Here is a 16,091-nt window from a genome sequence, read left to right as displayed (position 1 = left end):
CGCCGCCAACACCTGTGCTCTTTCCAAACCCCCCATGGAAGCGGCAGCATCGGCACTTTGTCACCATCCACCATGGCACCGCCGGCCAAGGTCAGCAAGCCTTTGCCTGAGAAGGGAAGCCTCGGAAACCTCGAAAAGTTGTCTACGAAGCAGCGTAGGTCGCGATCTTCACTATGCGGCAACTGCATGATCGTTCTCGTGCTGGCTTTTGCATGCGTCATCGCCACTCTCCGCCTGTTTGGCACATCCACCGACTTGCGCCCGTGGTCGCGCCTGGGAGACTGGGGCGCCTATGAGTTTGAGGATACCGACGAGCCTCTCGCCGGCCTACCCGCACCGCATGAGACGGATCGCTATTTGCTGGGCGTTGGCAAAGCCGACATTACCGGTCCCGTCGTCGAGCTCAACCTGATGGGCTATGCCGATACAAATCAAATCGGAAGCGGCCTGCGCCAACGCCTATACTCGCGTGCTTTTATTGTCGGCGACGTCGATAACCCCAAGGACCGCTTCGTATATCTCGTTCTTGACACGCAGTCTGGCGATACTGCTGTCCGGTTTGGCATTCTCGGCGGCCTGCAGAAACTCGGCCCCGCATACTCCATGTACAACCACGACAGCCTAGCAGTCACGGCCACGCATTCGCACTCTGGACCCGGCGCCTGGCTCAACTACCTTTTGCCGCAGATTACCAGCAAGGGCTTTGACAAGCAGAGCTATCAGGCTATTGTGGACGGATGCCTGCTCTCGGTCCAGCGAGCGCATGAGAGTCTGGCTGTGGGCACGCTCAGTGTCGGGAAAACTAAGATTTTTGGCGCCAACATCAACCGCAGTCTATTCTCGTACTACGCAAACCCTGAAGAAGAACGTGCGCGCTATAATATCAGTGTCGAGGACGACGGCTCGGTGGAAAAAGAGATTACTGTTGTCAAGTTTCGGAGAGAGGCCGATGGCAAAAACATTGGCGTATTGACCTGGTTCCCTACGCACGGCACTTCGATGCAGGCGAATAACACGTTGATTACCGGCGACAACAAGGGACTCGCAGCGGATCTGTTTGAGCGCCAAGTGCGCGGGGGAAGTGACGAGACTGACGACTTTGTGGCCGGCTTCTCGCAGGCCAACATGGGAGACGCAAGCCCAAACGTGCTGGGTGCATACTGTGAAGATACGGGTGAGCCTTGCGACTTCAAGACTAGTAGCTGCAGCGATGGACGTCCCGGATCGTGCCGCAGCCGCGGGCCTTTGTACCTCAAGAATGACTACGGGGCATCGTCCTGTTTCGAGATTGCGCGGCTGCAGGCCGAAGGTGCGATGAGAGTGTACAAAAGCTTGAGCAAGGAGAACAGGGTCAGGGGCGTGGGAGTCAAGGCAGTTCACGAGTTTCACGACATGGCCGGATATGAATTCGTGCTTCCCAACGGCACCATGGCTCGAACTTGCCCTGCGGCGTTGGGTTACTCGTTTGGAGGCGGAACCAGCGACGAACCAGGTCACTTTGACCTGATCCAACACGGCAGCAACGCGACCAACTCGTCTCCGATCTGGCGCGTGGTCCGCTGGTTGCTCAAGCCGCCTAGCCAGCAGCAGATAGATTGCCAGTATCCGAAGCCTATCGTTCTGGACGTAGGAGAGGTGGGACGGCCGTATGAGTGGACGCCGAACATTGTTGATGTGCAAACGTTTCGGGTTGGCCAGCTGCTGATTGTCGTCAGCCCGGGCGAGGCGACAACCATGGCTGGACGGCGCTGGAAGGAGGCCGTTGCGGCACAGAGCAGGGAACAGATGAAGGAAGACTTGGCTGGGCAGGAGCCGATTGTAGTGATTGGGGCACCCAGCAACAGCTACACTCATTACATTACTACGGAGCAAGAGTACAAGTAAGTAGTCCCCGACGATGGAATGATGGCAGAGCTAACCAGTTAGTATTCAACGTTACGAAGGCGCGTCGACACTGTACGGGGCGCACACGTTGGCGGCATACGTCAATCGCACGTTGGAAACGCTGCACTATCTCAAGGCGGCGCACCCGACTTCCCGGGCAGGCCGCAAGGTGCGGCGGCTGCCGCCAGACAACAGCGGCAGGGCCATAAGCTTCATTACCGGGGTGGTGTTTGACCGCACGTGGTCGGGCCCGTACGGCAGCGTCAGCCAGGACGTGGGCCGGGAGCGGTTCCGCCGGGGCGAGACGGTGACGGCGCGTTTCGTGGGGGCCAACCCGCGCAACAACCTGCGGCTAGAGCAAACGTACGCGGCCGTGGAGTACCGGTCGGCGGGAGGCGGGTGGACGAGGGTACGCGACGACGCGGACTGGGCGCTCGCGTTTCGGTGGAAGCGGCTGTCGGGTATCCGGGGCACAAGCGAGGTGACGCTGGAGTGGCAGGTGGAGGACTGGGCGCAGGAGGGCGAGTACAGGCTGCGATACTATGGCGATGCCAAGTCGTTTGGGGGCCGGATTACGGGGTTTGAGGGTACGAGCTCGACATTTCAGGTTGGATAGATGGCATGCTTTTGGTGGCTTTTGGTGACTTTTGGCGACGTTTGGCTGGTGAGTCTTGTGTTTACATTTCATGTATCAGGCGTCGGGGCGTTGGAGTGACTTGGAGTTGGAACTGGCTTTTATGAGATTTTCAATAGTTTACAACTAGGCAAGCGATGAAGCAAAGCAATATTGGACACTGTTACATAGACGGAAAATAGTGAGATTGGCAGGGCCGATGAGACACGGGTCTGACTAGTGAGTGCGGCGGATCGGGTGGAATTCGCTCGACGTGTTTCGTGCAGGCTAGATGTTGGCTAGCGGCAGCAAAAGCAAACAATGTCTTGTACCAAGCCTACTTGCCTACCTAATACTAGGTAGTTAAGAGGCTTACCCTTGGGCGGTTGAAGAAAGCAGGGGTGCAGCGGAATGAGAACCTAGAGGCCAGACTGCGACAACACGACGCTAAACTACTAGCGAAGCCCGGGTATTCTCGAAATTTCTTGAGAAACTAACCAAAGTCTATTCAGCCATGACCTAAAAAAAAACAAAAAAAAAACGTTTTTGCCAACGAACTAAAAGGACGCTTAATGGAAAAATTAACGAGTCAATGCCCTAATCGGGCGAAGCGGTTGGATGTTGAGAATTTGCCTCTTGAACCACGTTCTAGTTATTCTGTCAATGCTCAAAAAATGTCGCACAAACCGCCTTTTTTACTTTTACCCGCTGAAACGCAGCGTCGTCGTCGTCGTCGTCGTCGTCATCCCAGCCCACTTTGGGGGGGGGGAGATCAGCGCGGCGGCGGCGCCCACAAGCCGGTCTTGTTTCTGTGTGGTTGGATTTTTTTTTGTAGAGAAAAAAAAAAAAAAAATTGGCTTTTACACTTGGGCACTAACTATTATTACCATGGCGTCTGGGTAGCTAACTCGTGGCTTGGGAGGCGCCGCCGAGTGATCCGTTCCAACGGCAACCACATGTCATCGGTTGAGACGGCAGTGCGATGAGGCGTTGTGATGAAGAGAAGAGACAGCAAGACAAATAATGAACTAAAATTTGTACAATTCGAGAAGGGCAAAAAGCAAGCGCTAGAAACACACCAAGTACTAATTTGTGCAGGTAGGTAATAAGGAACCTGCCTGTGCCCAGCTGCATAGCCCACTTCTGCTGCAGCCGCCTTTTCCGTCTATCAAGCGCTTTGCCCTGTTTTTATTGGGTGAACTGCCATGCTCATCCTTGCCCTGCTGGAACATTGTCTGCACGGCCAAGACATCTTATTCCCCTTTTTTTCCGCTTTTTTTTTTCTTTTCTGTCCCATCTCTGTTGGCTCTTTGGGTTCTACTGCCAGAGCCACCAGACGAGATACCACAGCAGCAGGTACCTTTTCATATTCTGTTTGCATTCCATCCCCAGTCAGCCAACCATATCCGGCTGCTTCACCACGAACCCTCCCTTCTCTGACTCCCCCCCCCCCCCCCGGCCCTCGTGCCATCGCTAATTCCTGGGGGCGTTCCTCGTTCCGGTCTAACCGCCCACTCGCTTTGGGCTATCATGATCCATCCTGCCGCCGCCCCCTGCAGTCACACACACTCACTCACACACGCACACCCCTCCCTCGAGGTGGCTTTGCCCGGATGGAGTCAAATAGCTGGCCTTGGTCGATTGCTCATAAATAAACAACGGGAACCATGGAGCCGCCAGTGCTTGCTCTCCATAGTCGAGCACAAAAAAGGTTGGCCTTCAATGTCTCTCCTCCCCCTCCAGCCCAAGAGATTGGCTTGCGTATACTTCCGTAGTCGATAGATAAACGCTGCAATAAACCGTTGTCCCGCCCCCTCCCACCTCTGCTCTTGGCTCTTTCCTTGGTACCAAGAGAGCCAAACAACACCCTTCGTCTTCATCTCTTCATCATTCTCTCTTCTCTTCTCGTCAACTCGTCTCCTCCACAGTAACAACGCTTAGGTAGTCGTCAACCGCTGCCCTTTTTATTCCTCGTCCATCACATTGTCAGCCTGCGCCAAGCCATATTTAGGTTTCATCAGCTTGTCCAAGACCACCAACACCAAATCCACCCGTGCGTTTCCTCTCTCCTCCGACGAGATCCATTTCATCCTCCGATTTCTCCTCCTTTGACTCCATAACCTTACTGCTCTCCTCTTTTCTTGGATACTCTTCTTCTCTTCCTCCTCCCCCCCCTGTCGTCTGTCGTATCCCTTCTATGCTGTACCCCGTCAACACCATTTACACCGTCTAAACGACATGGGCGTCCACGAGCCCGCGCGCTTCCTGACACCGGCCTTTCCCCCGCGCAGCATCAGGACCATTCTCCTCTCCTTTGTCGGCACATGCTTCTTCTTTTCCTTTTACCGACTCTCTCGTATACCCGACGCCGGCTATTACCCACAGTACATCTACGACCACATTGCCAACTACTTTGAGCCCGGCGTCTACAACAACACCCTCTACCAGAACGGCACCGAGGCCACCGTCCACGCCCATTGGAACTTTAGCCAGCCATGCCATGGCTTCCCAAACACCGACGATATCATGGTCGTCATGAAGACGGGCGCCACCGAGTCGTTTGACAAGATGCCCACCCAGCTGCTGACGAGCATGCAATGCATCCCCGACTCGTTACTCTTTTCCGATTTGGTATGACAGCGTCGGAGACTCCATCGCCCATGGCCATTGCTAATAACGTAGGAACAACAAATCGGCAAATATCACATTTACAACGTGCTCGATCGCGTCGAAGACATCCTCAGCAGCGACCGCGCCGAGTTCCTCCTCTACCAAGCCCAGCAAGACTGCCCCATCTCGCAAAAAGAGTGCACCACCGGCATGCCTGGCGGCTGGGATCTCGACAAGTACAAGTTTCTCAACATGATTTTGCGCACATGGGAAATGCGACCCGGCAAGAAGTGGTACGTCTTTGTCGAGGCCGACACCTACGTCGTCTGGTCCAATCTCGTCACTTGGCTCAACACGAGAATGGACGCCACGCGCGACATTTACGTTGGTGGCATCGCCTTTTTGAACAATTTGCCTTTTGCCCACGGCGGTACTGGTTACGCCATTTCCGGCGTCCTGCTCGAGAGGCTGGTCGCCCACGTCAAGGAGATTCCAACAAAGGAGCTCAACGCCCTGGCCATGAACACGTGCTGCGGTGATGCCCTGCTCGCCGACGTCATTGATAAACTGGGTGTGTCCGTTCTGAGAGCTTCGCCCATGTTCAACGGCGAGAAGCCCAACACGCTCCCCTTTAGCCCGCGCGACTGGTGCCAGCCGCTGTTTACCTTGCACCACATGAACTCGGAGGAGATTAGTGGCGTATGGCAGTACGAGCAGACGCGCACCAAGAGGGACCCCATGCAGCTGCGCGACCTTTACCACGCCTTTGTCGCCCCCAACATGGTCCCGCGCCGGCCGCGTTGGAACAACCTGGCCGAACAGCGCTGCTTGGCCAAACCCGAAGACGGCCAAAACATTGTCGAGAAGCACGCCCACGAGTCGGCCGAGGCATGCTCGCGCGTCTGCCTGGCCGAGGGCCTCAACGTCGACGCCGAGGCCTACGAGAGGCTCAAGTCGGACGACGAGCGCGACTGGTACCTGCGCCAGCGCTACCGCCGACAGTTGGCCACGAAGCGCGTCAGCGGCCCGCGCACTTGCTTCACCTGGCGCTACCGCGACGGCAAGTGCTGCACCAGCGACAGCTTCCGCATGGGATACCCCGTGTCCGCCAAGAAGGAGCCCGACGCCACGAGCGGCTGGTTCATCGAGGGCATCGAGCGCTGGATCAAGGACCACGGCCAGTGTACTGGAGGCACCCAGTGGGTCACTCCCGTCTGCGTCGGCAAATGGTGCCCAGAAGAGGCCGAGAAGCGCAAGAAGCAGATGGAGCAGGACACCAAGACGAGGGAGGAGATGCTCAAAAAGTTTGGCCTGACGCTGGGCAATCCCGCTGACGGTCCCCAGGCCCTGCAATGAGCCAAGGCAGGCTATACAGCATTGGGCTGGGGCTATACCAATTGGAATGGGGGCTATACATCATTGGGATGGCGTTTTGGATCAACTTGGATTACCATGGGGCTGGCGTCTTTTCTTTTCTCTTTTAATTTTATTTCCTCTTTATATAAATAACCCAATAGGAAATTCTCTTTTTTTTTTTTTAAGAAAAAGAACCGAGCTCATAGAATGACCAAGTCGTAAGAAAGATGGGCCAGTAAAAAAAGCATCTAAACCCAAAAGTGAAATCACCCAAAAAGAAATCTTCTCCGGTACAGGGAATCGAACCCTGGGCTGCTCGGTTCTTTGTTGAGAGCGAGCGATGTTAGCCACTACACCATACCGGATATTGGATGAAAGTGGCCCTCTTATAAATACTCAAGAGCTAGTCCCCCTCGGGCGGGCTTTTACTCGACTTCGATCATGGTGGTGCACCTAATCTCAGTTGACTGCATGCAGCCCAACGCTACGCGGTTGCAGCGGGCGTGCATACATGCTGCAATAGCAGCTGAAGACGGGCAAGGGCGAGCCAACCATTTCCTATTTCTGCCATGCAATACCGATACCAAGCTTTTCTTTAAAAGGTCCCTCGGCCAAAAGCAACAGTGAGCCCGCATGGATCGACAAGTTGTAGATAACCGAGTGGGATGGTTCAAATTCCACTACGGAGGATAAAAATCGTATAATAAAGGTATTATGGAAACCCTCGTTTATCTAGGTAGGATTTTGGCCCCCCTGTGCAGGGCTGATGTATAACACGGAGCCTGTCAATATGTGCCCGTGCATGTATATAAAAAAGAAGCAAAACTCGTCCCAATGCGGCAAGAAACCAAAATACAAATACAAAGCCCGCTGCGCGCCCCAAACGCCTTCATCCTCATCGTGGCAGAAATAAAACCCGGTAACTTTCTACTCCCCCCAAGGCGGCGGCGGCGCCGGCAGACTGCTGCTGCCTTTGAGCGCGCCGTGGCGGCCGCAGCGATGGCGGTCCTTGGGGGAGCTCATGAAGCAGTATGCCTTGGCGGCATCAGCCGGGGCGGGGGGCCGAAGCGTTCGCGAATCTCGCAGTACTGGTAGCCGGGGCCCATCCAGCCCTGGATGTGTCTGTGGAGTTCGCAGCGAGAGATGCCGCACTTGCGGCAGTAGACCTGGCCTTTGACGCGGAGTCCGTCAAGCGGGCGGGGGTTGGTGGTGGTGGTGGTGGTGGTGCTGCCGCGCTGGCCGCTGAGATGCCGCACGCCGCGCCACACCCACTCGAGGTCGTTGGGCCCGCTGTACCGGCTGCTGAGCGGGACGCGGGCGGCGGCGGTGAGACGCCGGTGGACGGCGTAGAGCGCCGGGTGCGCGAGGCCGAGACACACGGCGTCGATGGGGTCGAGCAGGTCAAAGAGCGTGTAGTGCAGCTCGGGCGGGAGGCTGAGCAGGCCGCCGCCGCTGAGGAGGGGGTGGCGCTGGTGGTCTGCAGCAGCAGCAGCAGTAATGGTGGTGTCTTCGGGCTCCTTGTCCGTGGCCGAGTAGGAGCGTCGCGGGGGCTTCTTCGTCTGAGGTGCGCGGTGGGAGGAGGCTGCAAGGGGGGGCCCGCTGCGCAGCACGGCGTTTTCGGGAATCGAGGCCTCGGTGGGAATGTGCGCCGAGGACGAGGAGGGCGGCGCGGCCGACAAAGCGGCGGCGGCGGCGAAAAAGTCGGGCGGCGCATCCGTGACAGAGTACCCCCGCCGCGCGGGACGTTTGTTGGGCGCGAGGACCCCGTCGCGGAGGGTGCCCCGGGAGGCGTGCGTCGCGGGGTTGGCGAGCCACTGGACCATGGCGGGGTGTGTTTTGCTGCTATTGTTTTACCAAGCTTGGGATGATGTGATGTTGGTTGGTGGTGGTGGTGGTAGAGGGAAGTAGTAAAAAGGTGCTGCGCGGGTTTTCTCGGCTTTTATCAAGAGGGGACCCCGGGGGGGTTATTGACTCGTGTCGGCCGTTTTGTGGTCGTTGCCCGTATTCTTCGGTTGACAACTGAATCACACGAACAAAGGCCTTTTTGTCGTTCACTGACGTGTGTGTGTGTGTGTGCCAGCTAGGGCGGGGTGGCGGTGGCGGCAGGTAAGACAAACAGGTGTGTGTGTGTGTGTGTGTGTGTGTTTGGCTGAAAGTTTTCGTGTCGCACACAAACGCGGGGAAAGGCTTCTTTTTGTCTTTGGCGGTTGGAGAAGAAGAGAAAAAAAAAGGTGCTCACGGTTTACAATGGGGAGGAAAGTTGGTTCGGGGGCCGGGGGAGGAAGGGAGGGGGGGCGCTCAGGGCGGCGGGCCGGGGATTTTTATATCAACGGAAACATCCAGGCTCATAAAGAGAGGTCGCGCCGCTATTTTTTTTCCAGGTACCAGGACCCAAACTTTGACCGAGGCATGCAGGGTTCGCAGGGTTCGCAGTGGTTGTTAGGTCGGCGACACCGCACCCGCTACAAGCTGCCAAATATAGTGCAGATGCAGCCACCGCCTCGTTTTCTTCTCACGCTTTTTAGCTTCCGCTTCCGTTGCCATTCCGCTTATTGCTTCGTTTTTTGACAGCTCTTTGCACTTGGCATTTTGTTCGTTTTTGATATGCAGCAGAGGGTGTTGTTTTGTTTGCGGCCTCGCTTTTTTTAGTCCAAGTACCTGACCCCGCTGCGATTCTATTAGGTAACTCATTTTTTTGGACCACCACAACTGCGCGCGCAAACGATCGTGGGGGCAAGTCCCGACAAAGCCCCAGCTTTTTTTGCGTCATGGCCTCGTTTCTCATTCGTCCTGGGCGGCAGGGTTGGATCCCTCCTCGCCCCGACGATCCAAGAATCTTTCCGGGTCGCGATGACTTTTGAAAGAAAAAAGGGCAACCGTAGACAATACATCAAAATGAAAGAAAGTCGAGGCTGGTGGTGAGGCGCAAGGCTAGGTAGGTAATATCCGTTGCCACCTATTGTTTTTTTGCAAGTTGGGTTGGCAAGTTGGGTGCCCTCCAACACAGACATGCTGGCGCTCTTGACCGCGTGACCTGTCTAGGCAAACATACAAGTAAGTACGTCATATTACCACGGTTACTCCACCTCCAACATCCAACATCCAACATCCAGGGTCCTTTGCCTTTTATACCTTTACTTTTTGTCTTGGTTGCACACATCTTGGACACACTACTGTCGTCCATCAACTCTAACCAAGCACATCCCAGTAATAAAGCCCATCATCGGCAGCTTTGATGTCATGGCCGCTCCTCTTCTCCATAATACATGGGACTCCTCAGCTCCCGGTCCGACCACTCGTAGCTCTCCGTCGTCGTCTTATCGGGCGCCATCTGCAATGCCATCTCCACCGGCTACGTATGTAGTCGGCACGAATAGCAACGCCGAGACCTCGTTTCCCGAGAGGGACAAATAGCCAGGCTGGATTCATCGGCAACGTACGTACACCACCTGCTACGCGGTTGCACCACGCCTTGGACAGCGGCAGCAACATGCCGAGTCAATTCGTCACTGCTTGCACTGCTTGCTTGCACTGCTTGTACTGCTTGCACTGCTGCCAAAATCTCCATTTCATTTCAGCCTCGCCACCTACAGATACAGCCACTACGACCAACGAACAAGTCACGGGACCCTCGTAGACCAAATCACTCATCAATCTTGCTCCTCGCCTTGTCCAACCGAAAAATAGTAGTTACTTCAGCTGTCGAATGCTGCCAGGTGTTTGCATAAGATATGCCATCGCTCTGCTCAAGCCCGTCCCCTGCTGTCCCGTCTAAATCGCAACCCAGATGAGCATAATCACCACGTCCAGCCCCTTGCCCTCGCCACCATCGTACTTGAACGTCCACATGCCGTCCTTCTTCTCGTCCCAGTACGCGCCCGTCGCGCTGTGCATACCGCGCCGGCCCACGTGCGGCTTGCCGTCCGTCGCCGTCGCCGCCGGTGTCTCGGTGCTCGTCGAAATGTGCGGCTGCTCGCCCTTGCTGTCCGCGCCTGCCCGCGACTTTTGCAGCGACGACGTCGGCACCAGGTGCTGCACAATCGTGCTGTTGCAGGCAAACTTGAACGACGGCGCGCTGGCGCCCTGCGGGGTCGACTCGGAGATGACGGCCTTGAGCATCGAGCTCTATTTGACGAGGGCGTGTTAGCAAGCTGAATGGTAAGAAGGGGCCCTGGATTGGAAAGCAAGATCCAAGAGCCAGTCGGGGAAGGGGTGCTGTGTAGGCGTCGTCTCACAATTATGGTAGAGTTCCATTGCTCCGTCTTGGCGTGGTCGTAGAATTCGGCATTGCCAATGGCGTTGTTGCACACCTGTCGCTTTTGTTAGCACACGCCGTCCTCGGTGTATCTAGCAAGAGCCACGGCGGGCGAGTTCAGGCGTACATCGGTGGCAATCTGCTTGAGGCGGTTGAAAGCAACAGGCTGTGGCGGGGATGCACATTAGCAGAGCGAACTAGATCACACGAGGCTGTATCATCAACAAGCCTTGGATCGCACGCATCATACCGGTGTCGACATTCTGAGCGGATGTGTAGGAGGCGGTCGCGTGCGTCCAGGAAGCGTATGCGGCGGAGAATCACGGCCGTTGGGAGCCGGCGGATGGGGTATTCAGGGGTCGGTAGGTAGTTAGCGATGCACGATGCGTCGTTGGGTAGCTATAGTCGATGATGAGTATACAGGAGAATGAAAGTTGTGCTGCGCGCTAGGATGGGGAAGACCAACAATCTGTAGTTATGTTGCAGCACGCGAGAAGGAGGGGTGTAGGCGCGTGGGATTGATTCGCTGGGCAGAGGCGTTTCGGAGAGTACGGTTTGTTTGTGTTTGGGCCGGCGGCTGGGCTCTGTTTGGTTTAGCGGCGCCTGTTGACCGGTGATAACGATAGCGAGGAGGGGCCATGCAGGCGGCCCGCAGCATGCACTTGTAGCACGCGAGGTGAAGAGCTTCAGGTTTGTAATTTATGAAATATTGAATACTATGCATGTATAATGCAACGGCGAAAATGTTTCAATTGATGTTGAATCGGCTATTGACTACTCTGCAGGCGTTGTGGGCTGTTCAACTCTTTGTGTTCCATACACTGTGACTACCTGGGTAACTTACCTACCTACTCAGGTACATGTCGAGTCTGAGGCCCCCCAATCAACACAAGCTTCACCCGACACACTCTCAGAACCTCTGCTCGCCGCGAAAATAGTAGTAAAAACCTTACAACTGGTGCCGTATCCAACACCGTTTCTACCAGCTTTTCAACGCTCCTCTCATAAAAAAGCCACAAAAGCTTCGCCCCACGTGACGACAGCCAACCATGGCCCCCACGTGCCTCACAGCTCGATGCGGTCCCTCGAACCAGCAGAAAGCTTCATAACAGTGGGGCACGACCTGGTTCGACCCTCATCTCGGTCGCCAATTCTCCAACGTTGACTTTTAGTCGAGCAGGGCAAGGTTTTTTTTTTTCTTCCAAATCCCCTCATCCTCCGTGATATCGTACCCTCGAAGCTGTCTCTCGGACGGACCTTTATTGCAGCACCTCAGCGATTGAATATACTGACAGCTCTCTCGTTTCTGCTGCCGCCCATCATCGACAAATCCCATCCAGCTTCGTTTTTGGACTCTGTTTTCAGCCCACTGCCCCCGACTACCTTCCGCACGACCACTCGACGAATCCACGACTCTTCAACACACTTCCCATCGAGCCCAATTGGATCTTCTCTTCACAGTTGCCGCCATCATGTCTTCCCAGCCTCTTCTGCAGACCGCGCCCGGTAACGTCTCCCGCTCCCCGACGGCCTCCGGCTCCGGGGGAATCCCTCCGCTAACCTGCCCCCCCCATCTAGGCAAGCGCATCGCGCTGCCGACCCGTGTCGAGCCCAAGGTCTTCTTCGCCAACGAGCGCACCTTTCTCTCGTGGCTCAACTTCACCGTCGTCATTGGCGCCCTCGCCATTGGCATGCTCAACTTTGGCGACCGCGTCGCCTTCATCTCGGCCTTTCTCTTCACCGGCGTCGCCATGCTCACCATGATCTACGCCCTCGTCACCTACCACTGGCGCGCCAAGTCGATCCGCGTCCGTGGCCAGGCCGGCTTCGACGACCGCTTCGGCCCTACCGTGCTCGCCATCATCTTGCTGCTCGCCGTCATTGTCAACTTTGTCCTGCGCATCATGGACACGTCCAAGAAGCAAAATGGCGGTCACTAAAAAGGCGCGGGAGAAAGCGGGTGGTGCCAGCCGGTGTCTCCTACATCTCGGAGATTTTTGAGGTCGATGGACAATCTATGCTCGCCCTTGGCGGTGAATAGTACCGAATGGCAGAGCCAGACAACGTCGTTGCACAACATACTTGCCATGTATGGCCTGTCGGCGCTGTTTTTGAATCGTGTTTATATGGCATCCTTTTGGACATGTTTATGAGTGTTTTGTATAAGAATGTAATTCGATAGCGAAAAAAACAGCCGAAAAATAAATCACTAAACAACATCAAAAAATCTAATGTTGTGGGTATCTAGGCAGTGTGTCTTTGCCAAGTGCTATTTTTGCCCAACGCCAGAAATGCAATTTCCATCTTGATATCTCAACACTCCTCCTATGCCAAGTGCTATTTTTGCCCAACGCCAGAAATGCATTTCCATGTTCATATCTCAACACTCATCCTGTCCCTTGCCTTATTCCGCGTCTGACGTTTCACTGGTTTGCACCGACACGCCGTCTGTGGCTTTGAGCTCCGGAATGGGCACCGTAGACAGGAATATCCGCAACGACTTGGTCGTCCTGTCCGGAGTCGGTGGCAGCACCGCGTTTTCAAACCTCGACTGCATCGTCTCAAACGCATCACTCTCGTCCTCGTCCTCTTCCTCGTCCCTCTCCTCCCCCTGCAGCACCGTCTCCTCCACGACGTGTTTGCTGGCCTTTCGCCGGCCGCGCTCCGCGTCACCCGGTGGCAGTTCAAACAGCTGATTGTACTGGTACCACGCCGGGCAGTCATGCACATACAGCAGCCGCTTGCACATTTCCGCCACGGTAATGAGCTTGCAGGTCTCGGGGACGCGCCCGTGCAGCAGCACCACGCGGGGCTTCTGCCCGTCGGGGCTGAGGAGGTGCGTCGTGACGCGCACCACGCGCTTGCGGATCGGCGTCGAGGAAATGATGGACGCCGGCAGCACGTCGTACTTGGCGGCCAGGGCCCCGAGCATGGCCGCGTGCGGCTGGCAGAGCGGCGAGTCTTGTGCGGCGTGCGCGTCGGCGGGCGGCGGCGGACGCGGCTTCTTGGCTGGCTGGTCGAGGGAGGTGGAGGATTTGCGCTTCTTGCTTGCGTGGTCCATGGCGGCGGCGGGTATGGCGGCGAGATGCCTCGGACCAGAGGTGTTTGCGAGTGGGATGTGGCTGGAACTCGAGACGATTTGTCTGGTGAGAAGAGATCGCGTATCGATTATCGATAAGCGGACTCAGTGGATAAGTGGGGCTGACTGGCGATGTAGGGTAGGTCAGTCGTGGGACGATGGCGTCGAGCTGCCAGACGCATTAAGAGGTCGTGTTGGGTAGAATTTGTGTTGAACTTTGCTCCGATGATATGGGCAGTATGTTTCGACTTTTAAAATCTCGAAACTCTGTGAATGAGTGTCGTGGTGTGCGTTTAAGCCCTGGCATTAGACTAGTTACAGCTGTCTTATCGAGATAGCCTCCTGGAGTTACTAATTTGTACAGTGCAAGCAGTTACTGTGGCAGGTTGTATCCCGACCGACATTTGAACGAAAGTACACGAGAGCAGCACAGATACAGATTTACAAAAAAAAGCATTATCGTCCAGCCACGATACCTCACCGAACAGCTTTCTTCCCTAGTCTAATTATATACTCAACGAGGGCGCCATGGCAAACAAGTAGTTATATGACGTTGTCGGCACACACGAATAATAAGCCACCAGTCACAACTAGCTGCAGCTGGAAAGAAAGATGGCACCATCTATGGACGGGGAAAGCCACCAGCTGTGCCTGTGTGGCGCCTCGGTGAATACGGACTCGATGCGGCGTGGACTGGGAGCCCGACGAGAGCCATGTGGGCGCAGTCTCAACTCAACGTGCCCAATAATAAATCGTTGCAACACTACAGGAGAGGAGTCTGTTACACTAGATGGTAGCAAGCGAGGCATTGAGGCTCTTGAACCAAAGCCACGTTGGTATCTTGTGGAGATGGCGCGGGACGGCAGATGACAGCTGTCGGTAACACAAGAAACAGTGCAGCGCTTATTCTGGCCCCGCGAGTTGGCATCACAGACCTACAAGACGGTGGTGATGGTGATCTCGAGAGGCCACCGGTGGTGGCTTGTGCAACGGCAAAAGGATGTCTTGAAAGGACACGGAAGCTGTCGCCTGAGGCCGGACAGGGGGTGGAAAAAGAGGAGTCGTGGGCACTAGCGTTGCGCCAATCTGGCAGCCAAACGGAGCAGCGTCCCAGCGAGAATGATGAGAAAATCACAAAATTGGAGCTAGTGGGCGTGGAGAAAAAGAGCTCAACGGGAAGCTTCCTGGAAGCTCGGGAAGCTATCGATGAGGAAACACATGAAAAGCGCGCAAAATTCTAGAGGGGTGATGTGGTGTTTGCGAGGATGGGGGACACGGGCAGAATTTGGACGCAGACAGCAGCCCTCTCGCCAGGGTCCATCCATGTTTGCGCAATGTATCAAGATGGAGAGACAAGCCAAGGCAAGGGGGCCGAGAGTTTGGGCTCGACCAGGGTTGTCTGAGACTGTATCTGTCGCCTCAAGGGGCCGTCGAGTCGAGTGGTTATGTGTCAGCGGAAAAGGCCAAAAAGAAAGAATCATGGCACTGTGCAGCATTCCTCGAGAAGGATGAGCTGTTGCTTTGCACCTGTCAACTGTGCAGCTGCGGGTGTAGTTGCGAGCTAGTCATGGACACAGAGATTGCTTCATTTCACCCATCCGCGCGACTTTTTCTTCATTCTTTTCACGCAGAGCAATAAACACATTCACATCTGGGAGCGCGTTGGCACAGTGTCCCGTCTTGTTCCCGCCTGGTCCGCGCCAGCGTCGTACAGCGTCGAAAAAAACAGACGGGGTGCGTTTGCCCCTGTTCAAGCGACTTTATCTGAAAGGGCCATCTTGGCCGAGCTTTTTCCCTGGCATTGTGCAAAGTGCTTGCATCATCCCGTGGATCCGAAGGGGGGGGGGGCCTCTTTTTTTAGGCATCGTGGCAAAAGCATGAACAAAAAAGTCGACGGTGATACTGTAACTACCTACTGAAAGCCTGGCCTATTGCTGCTTTGCTGCAGATACGACAAGCAACAAAGCATTGTGTAACTCCGTCGTAGCTGCGCCTTTGCGGTGCTGAGTAACAATGTTGGAGGCCGCGCCTGCGAGGAGAGCTCTTTTGGCAGCAGCCGCAGCCAGCAGCAGCAACAGGCGGGCGTTGGTACGTAGCAAACACTGTGCGGAATCCACTCCAACTCCACTACGAAGAAGAAAAGGAAGCTTGCCGTTGGATGAGAAGAACGAAGAAGAGAAAGCTATCGACTGGCTGCCTCGGGGGCCAAGAGACCTTGCAGCGCATTGCGTAGCCACAGCGTGCCTAGCACGTTTGGCACAGTGAAGCAGCGCCATCAAAGTCACTTGTTGCTG

The 16,091-nt window shown here is 55.6% G+C and overlaps 6 protein-coding genes across 6 annotated transcripts; 3 read left to right on the top strand and 3 right to left on the bottom strand.

Annotated features, from left to right (window-relative positions):
* Nucleotides 1–72: 72 nt before the first annotated feature.
* On the top strand, nucleotides 73–2,500 carry CCM_02037 (neutral ceramidase precursor; the record flags this gene model as incomplete). The annotated part of the gene is made up of 2 exons (XM_006667191.1): nucleotides 73–1,880; nucleotides 1,927–2,500. The coding sequence occupies 2 exons, from the start codon at nucleotides 73–75 to the stop codon at nucleotides 2,498–2,500; spliced, it is 2,382 nt and encodes a 793-aa protein (XP_006667254.1).
* A 992-nt stretch (nucleotides 2,501–3,492) lies between these two features.
* On the top strand, nucleotides 3,493–6,463 carry CCM_02036 (uncharacterized protein; the record flags this gene model as incomplete). Its single annotated transcript, XM_006667190.1, has 4 exons — nucleotides 3,493–3,595; nucleotides 4,439–4,550; nucleotides 4,789–5,128; nucleotides 5,180–6,463. 4 exons carry the CDS (start codon nucleotides 3,493–3,495, stop codon nucleotides 6,461–6,463), a joined length of 1,839 nt encoding a protein of 612 aa, XP_006667253.1.
* Nucleotides 6,464–7,482: 1,019 nt separating this feature from the next.
* On the bottom strand, nucleotides 7,483–8,286 carry CCM_02035 (uncharacterized protein; the record flags this gene model as incomplete). The annotated part of the gene is made up of 1 exon (XM_006667189.1): nucleotides 7,483–8,286. One exon carries the CDS (start codon nucleotides 8,284–8,286, stop codon nucleotides 7,483–7,485), a length of 804 nt encoding a protein of 267 aa, XP_006667252.1.
* A 1,948-nt stretch (nucleotides 8,287–10,234) lies between these two features.
* CCM_02034 (dynein light chain (Tctex1), putative) lies at nucleotides 10,235–10,980 on the bottom strand (the record flags this gene model as incomplete). The annotated part of the gene is made up of 4 exons (XM_006667188.1): nucleotides 10,235–10,588; nucleotides 10,699–10,773; nucleotides 10,795–10,884; nucleotides 10,969–10,980. 4 exons carry the CDS (start codon nucleotides 10,978–10,980, stop codon nucleotides 10,235–10,237), a joined length of 531 nt encoding a protein of 176 aa, XP_006667251.1.
* Nucleotides 10,981–12,190: 1,210 nt separating this feature from the next.
* CCM_02033 (vacuolar transporter chaperone 1) lies at nucleotides 12,191–12,658 on the top strand (the record flags this gene model as incomplete). The annotated part of the gene is made up of 2 exons (XM_006667187.1): nucleotides 12,191–12,224; nucleotides 12,297–12,658. 2 exons carry the CDS (start codon nucleotides 12,191–12,193, stop codon nucleotides 12,656–12,658), a joined length of 396 nt encoding a protein of 131 aa, XP_006667250.1.
* Nucleotides 12,659–13,122: 464 nt separating this feature from the next.
* CCM_02032 (uncharacterized protein) lies at nucleotides 13,123–13,779 on the bottom strand (the record flags this gene model as incomplete). Its single annotated transcript, XM_006667186.1, has 1 exon — nucleotides 13,123–13,779. The coding sequence occupies one exon, from the start codon at nucleotides 13,777–13,779 to the stop codon at nucleotides 13,123–13,125; it is 657 nt and encodes a 218-aa protein (XP_006667249.1).
* Nucleotides 13,780–16,091: the final 2,312 nt, after the last annotated feature.

Source organism: Cordyceps militaris, assembly GCF_000225605.1.
Source record: "Cordyceps militaris CM01 unplaced genomic scaffold CCM_S00002, whole genome shotgun sequence".
Taxonomy (NCBI): domain Eukaryota; kingdom Fungi; phylum Ascomycota; class Sordariomycetes; order Hypocreales; family Cordycipitaceae; genus Cordyceps; species Cordyceps militaris.
The sequence above is the reverse complement of the archived record's forward strand: the minus strand, read 5'-3'. Positions and strand labels throughout refer to the sequence as shown.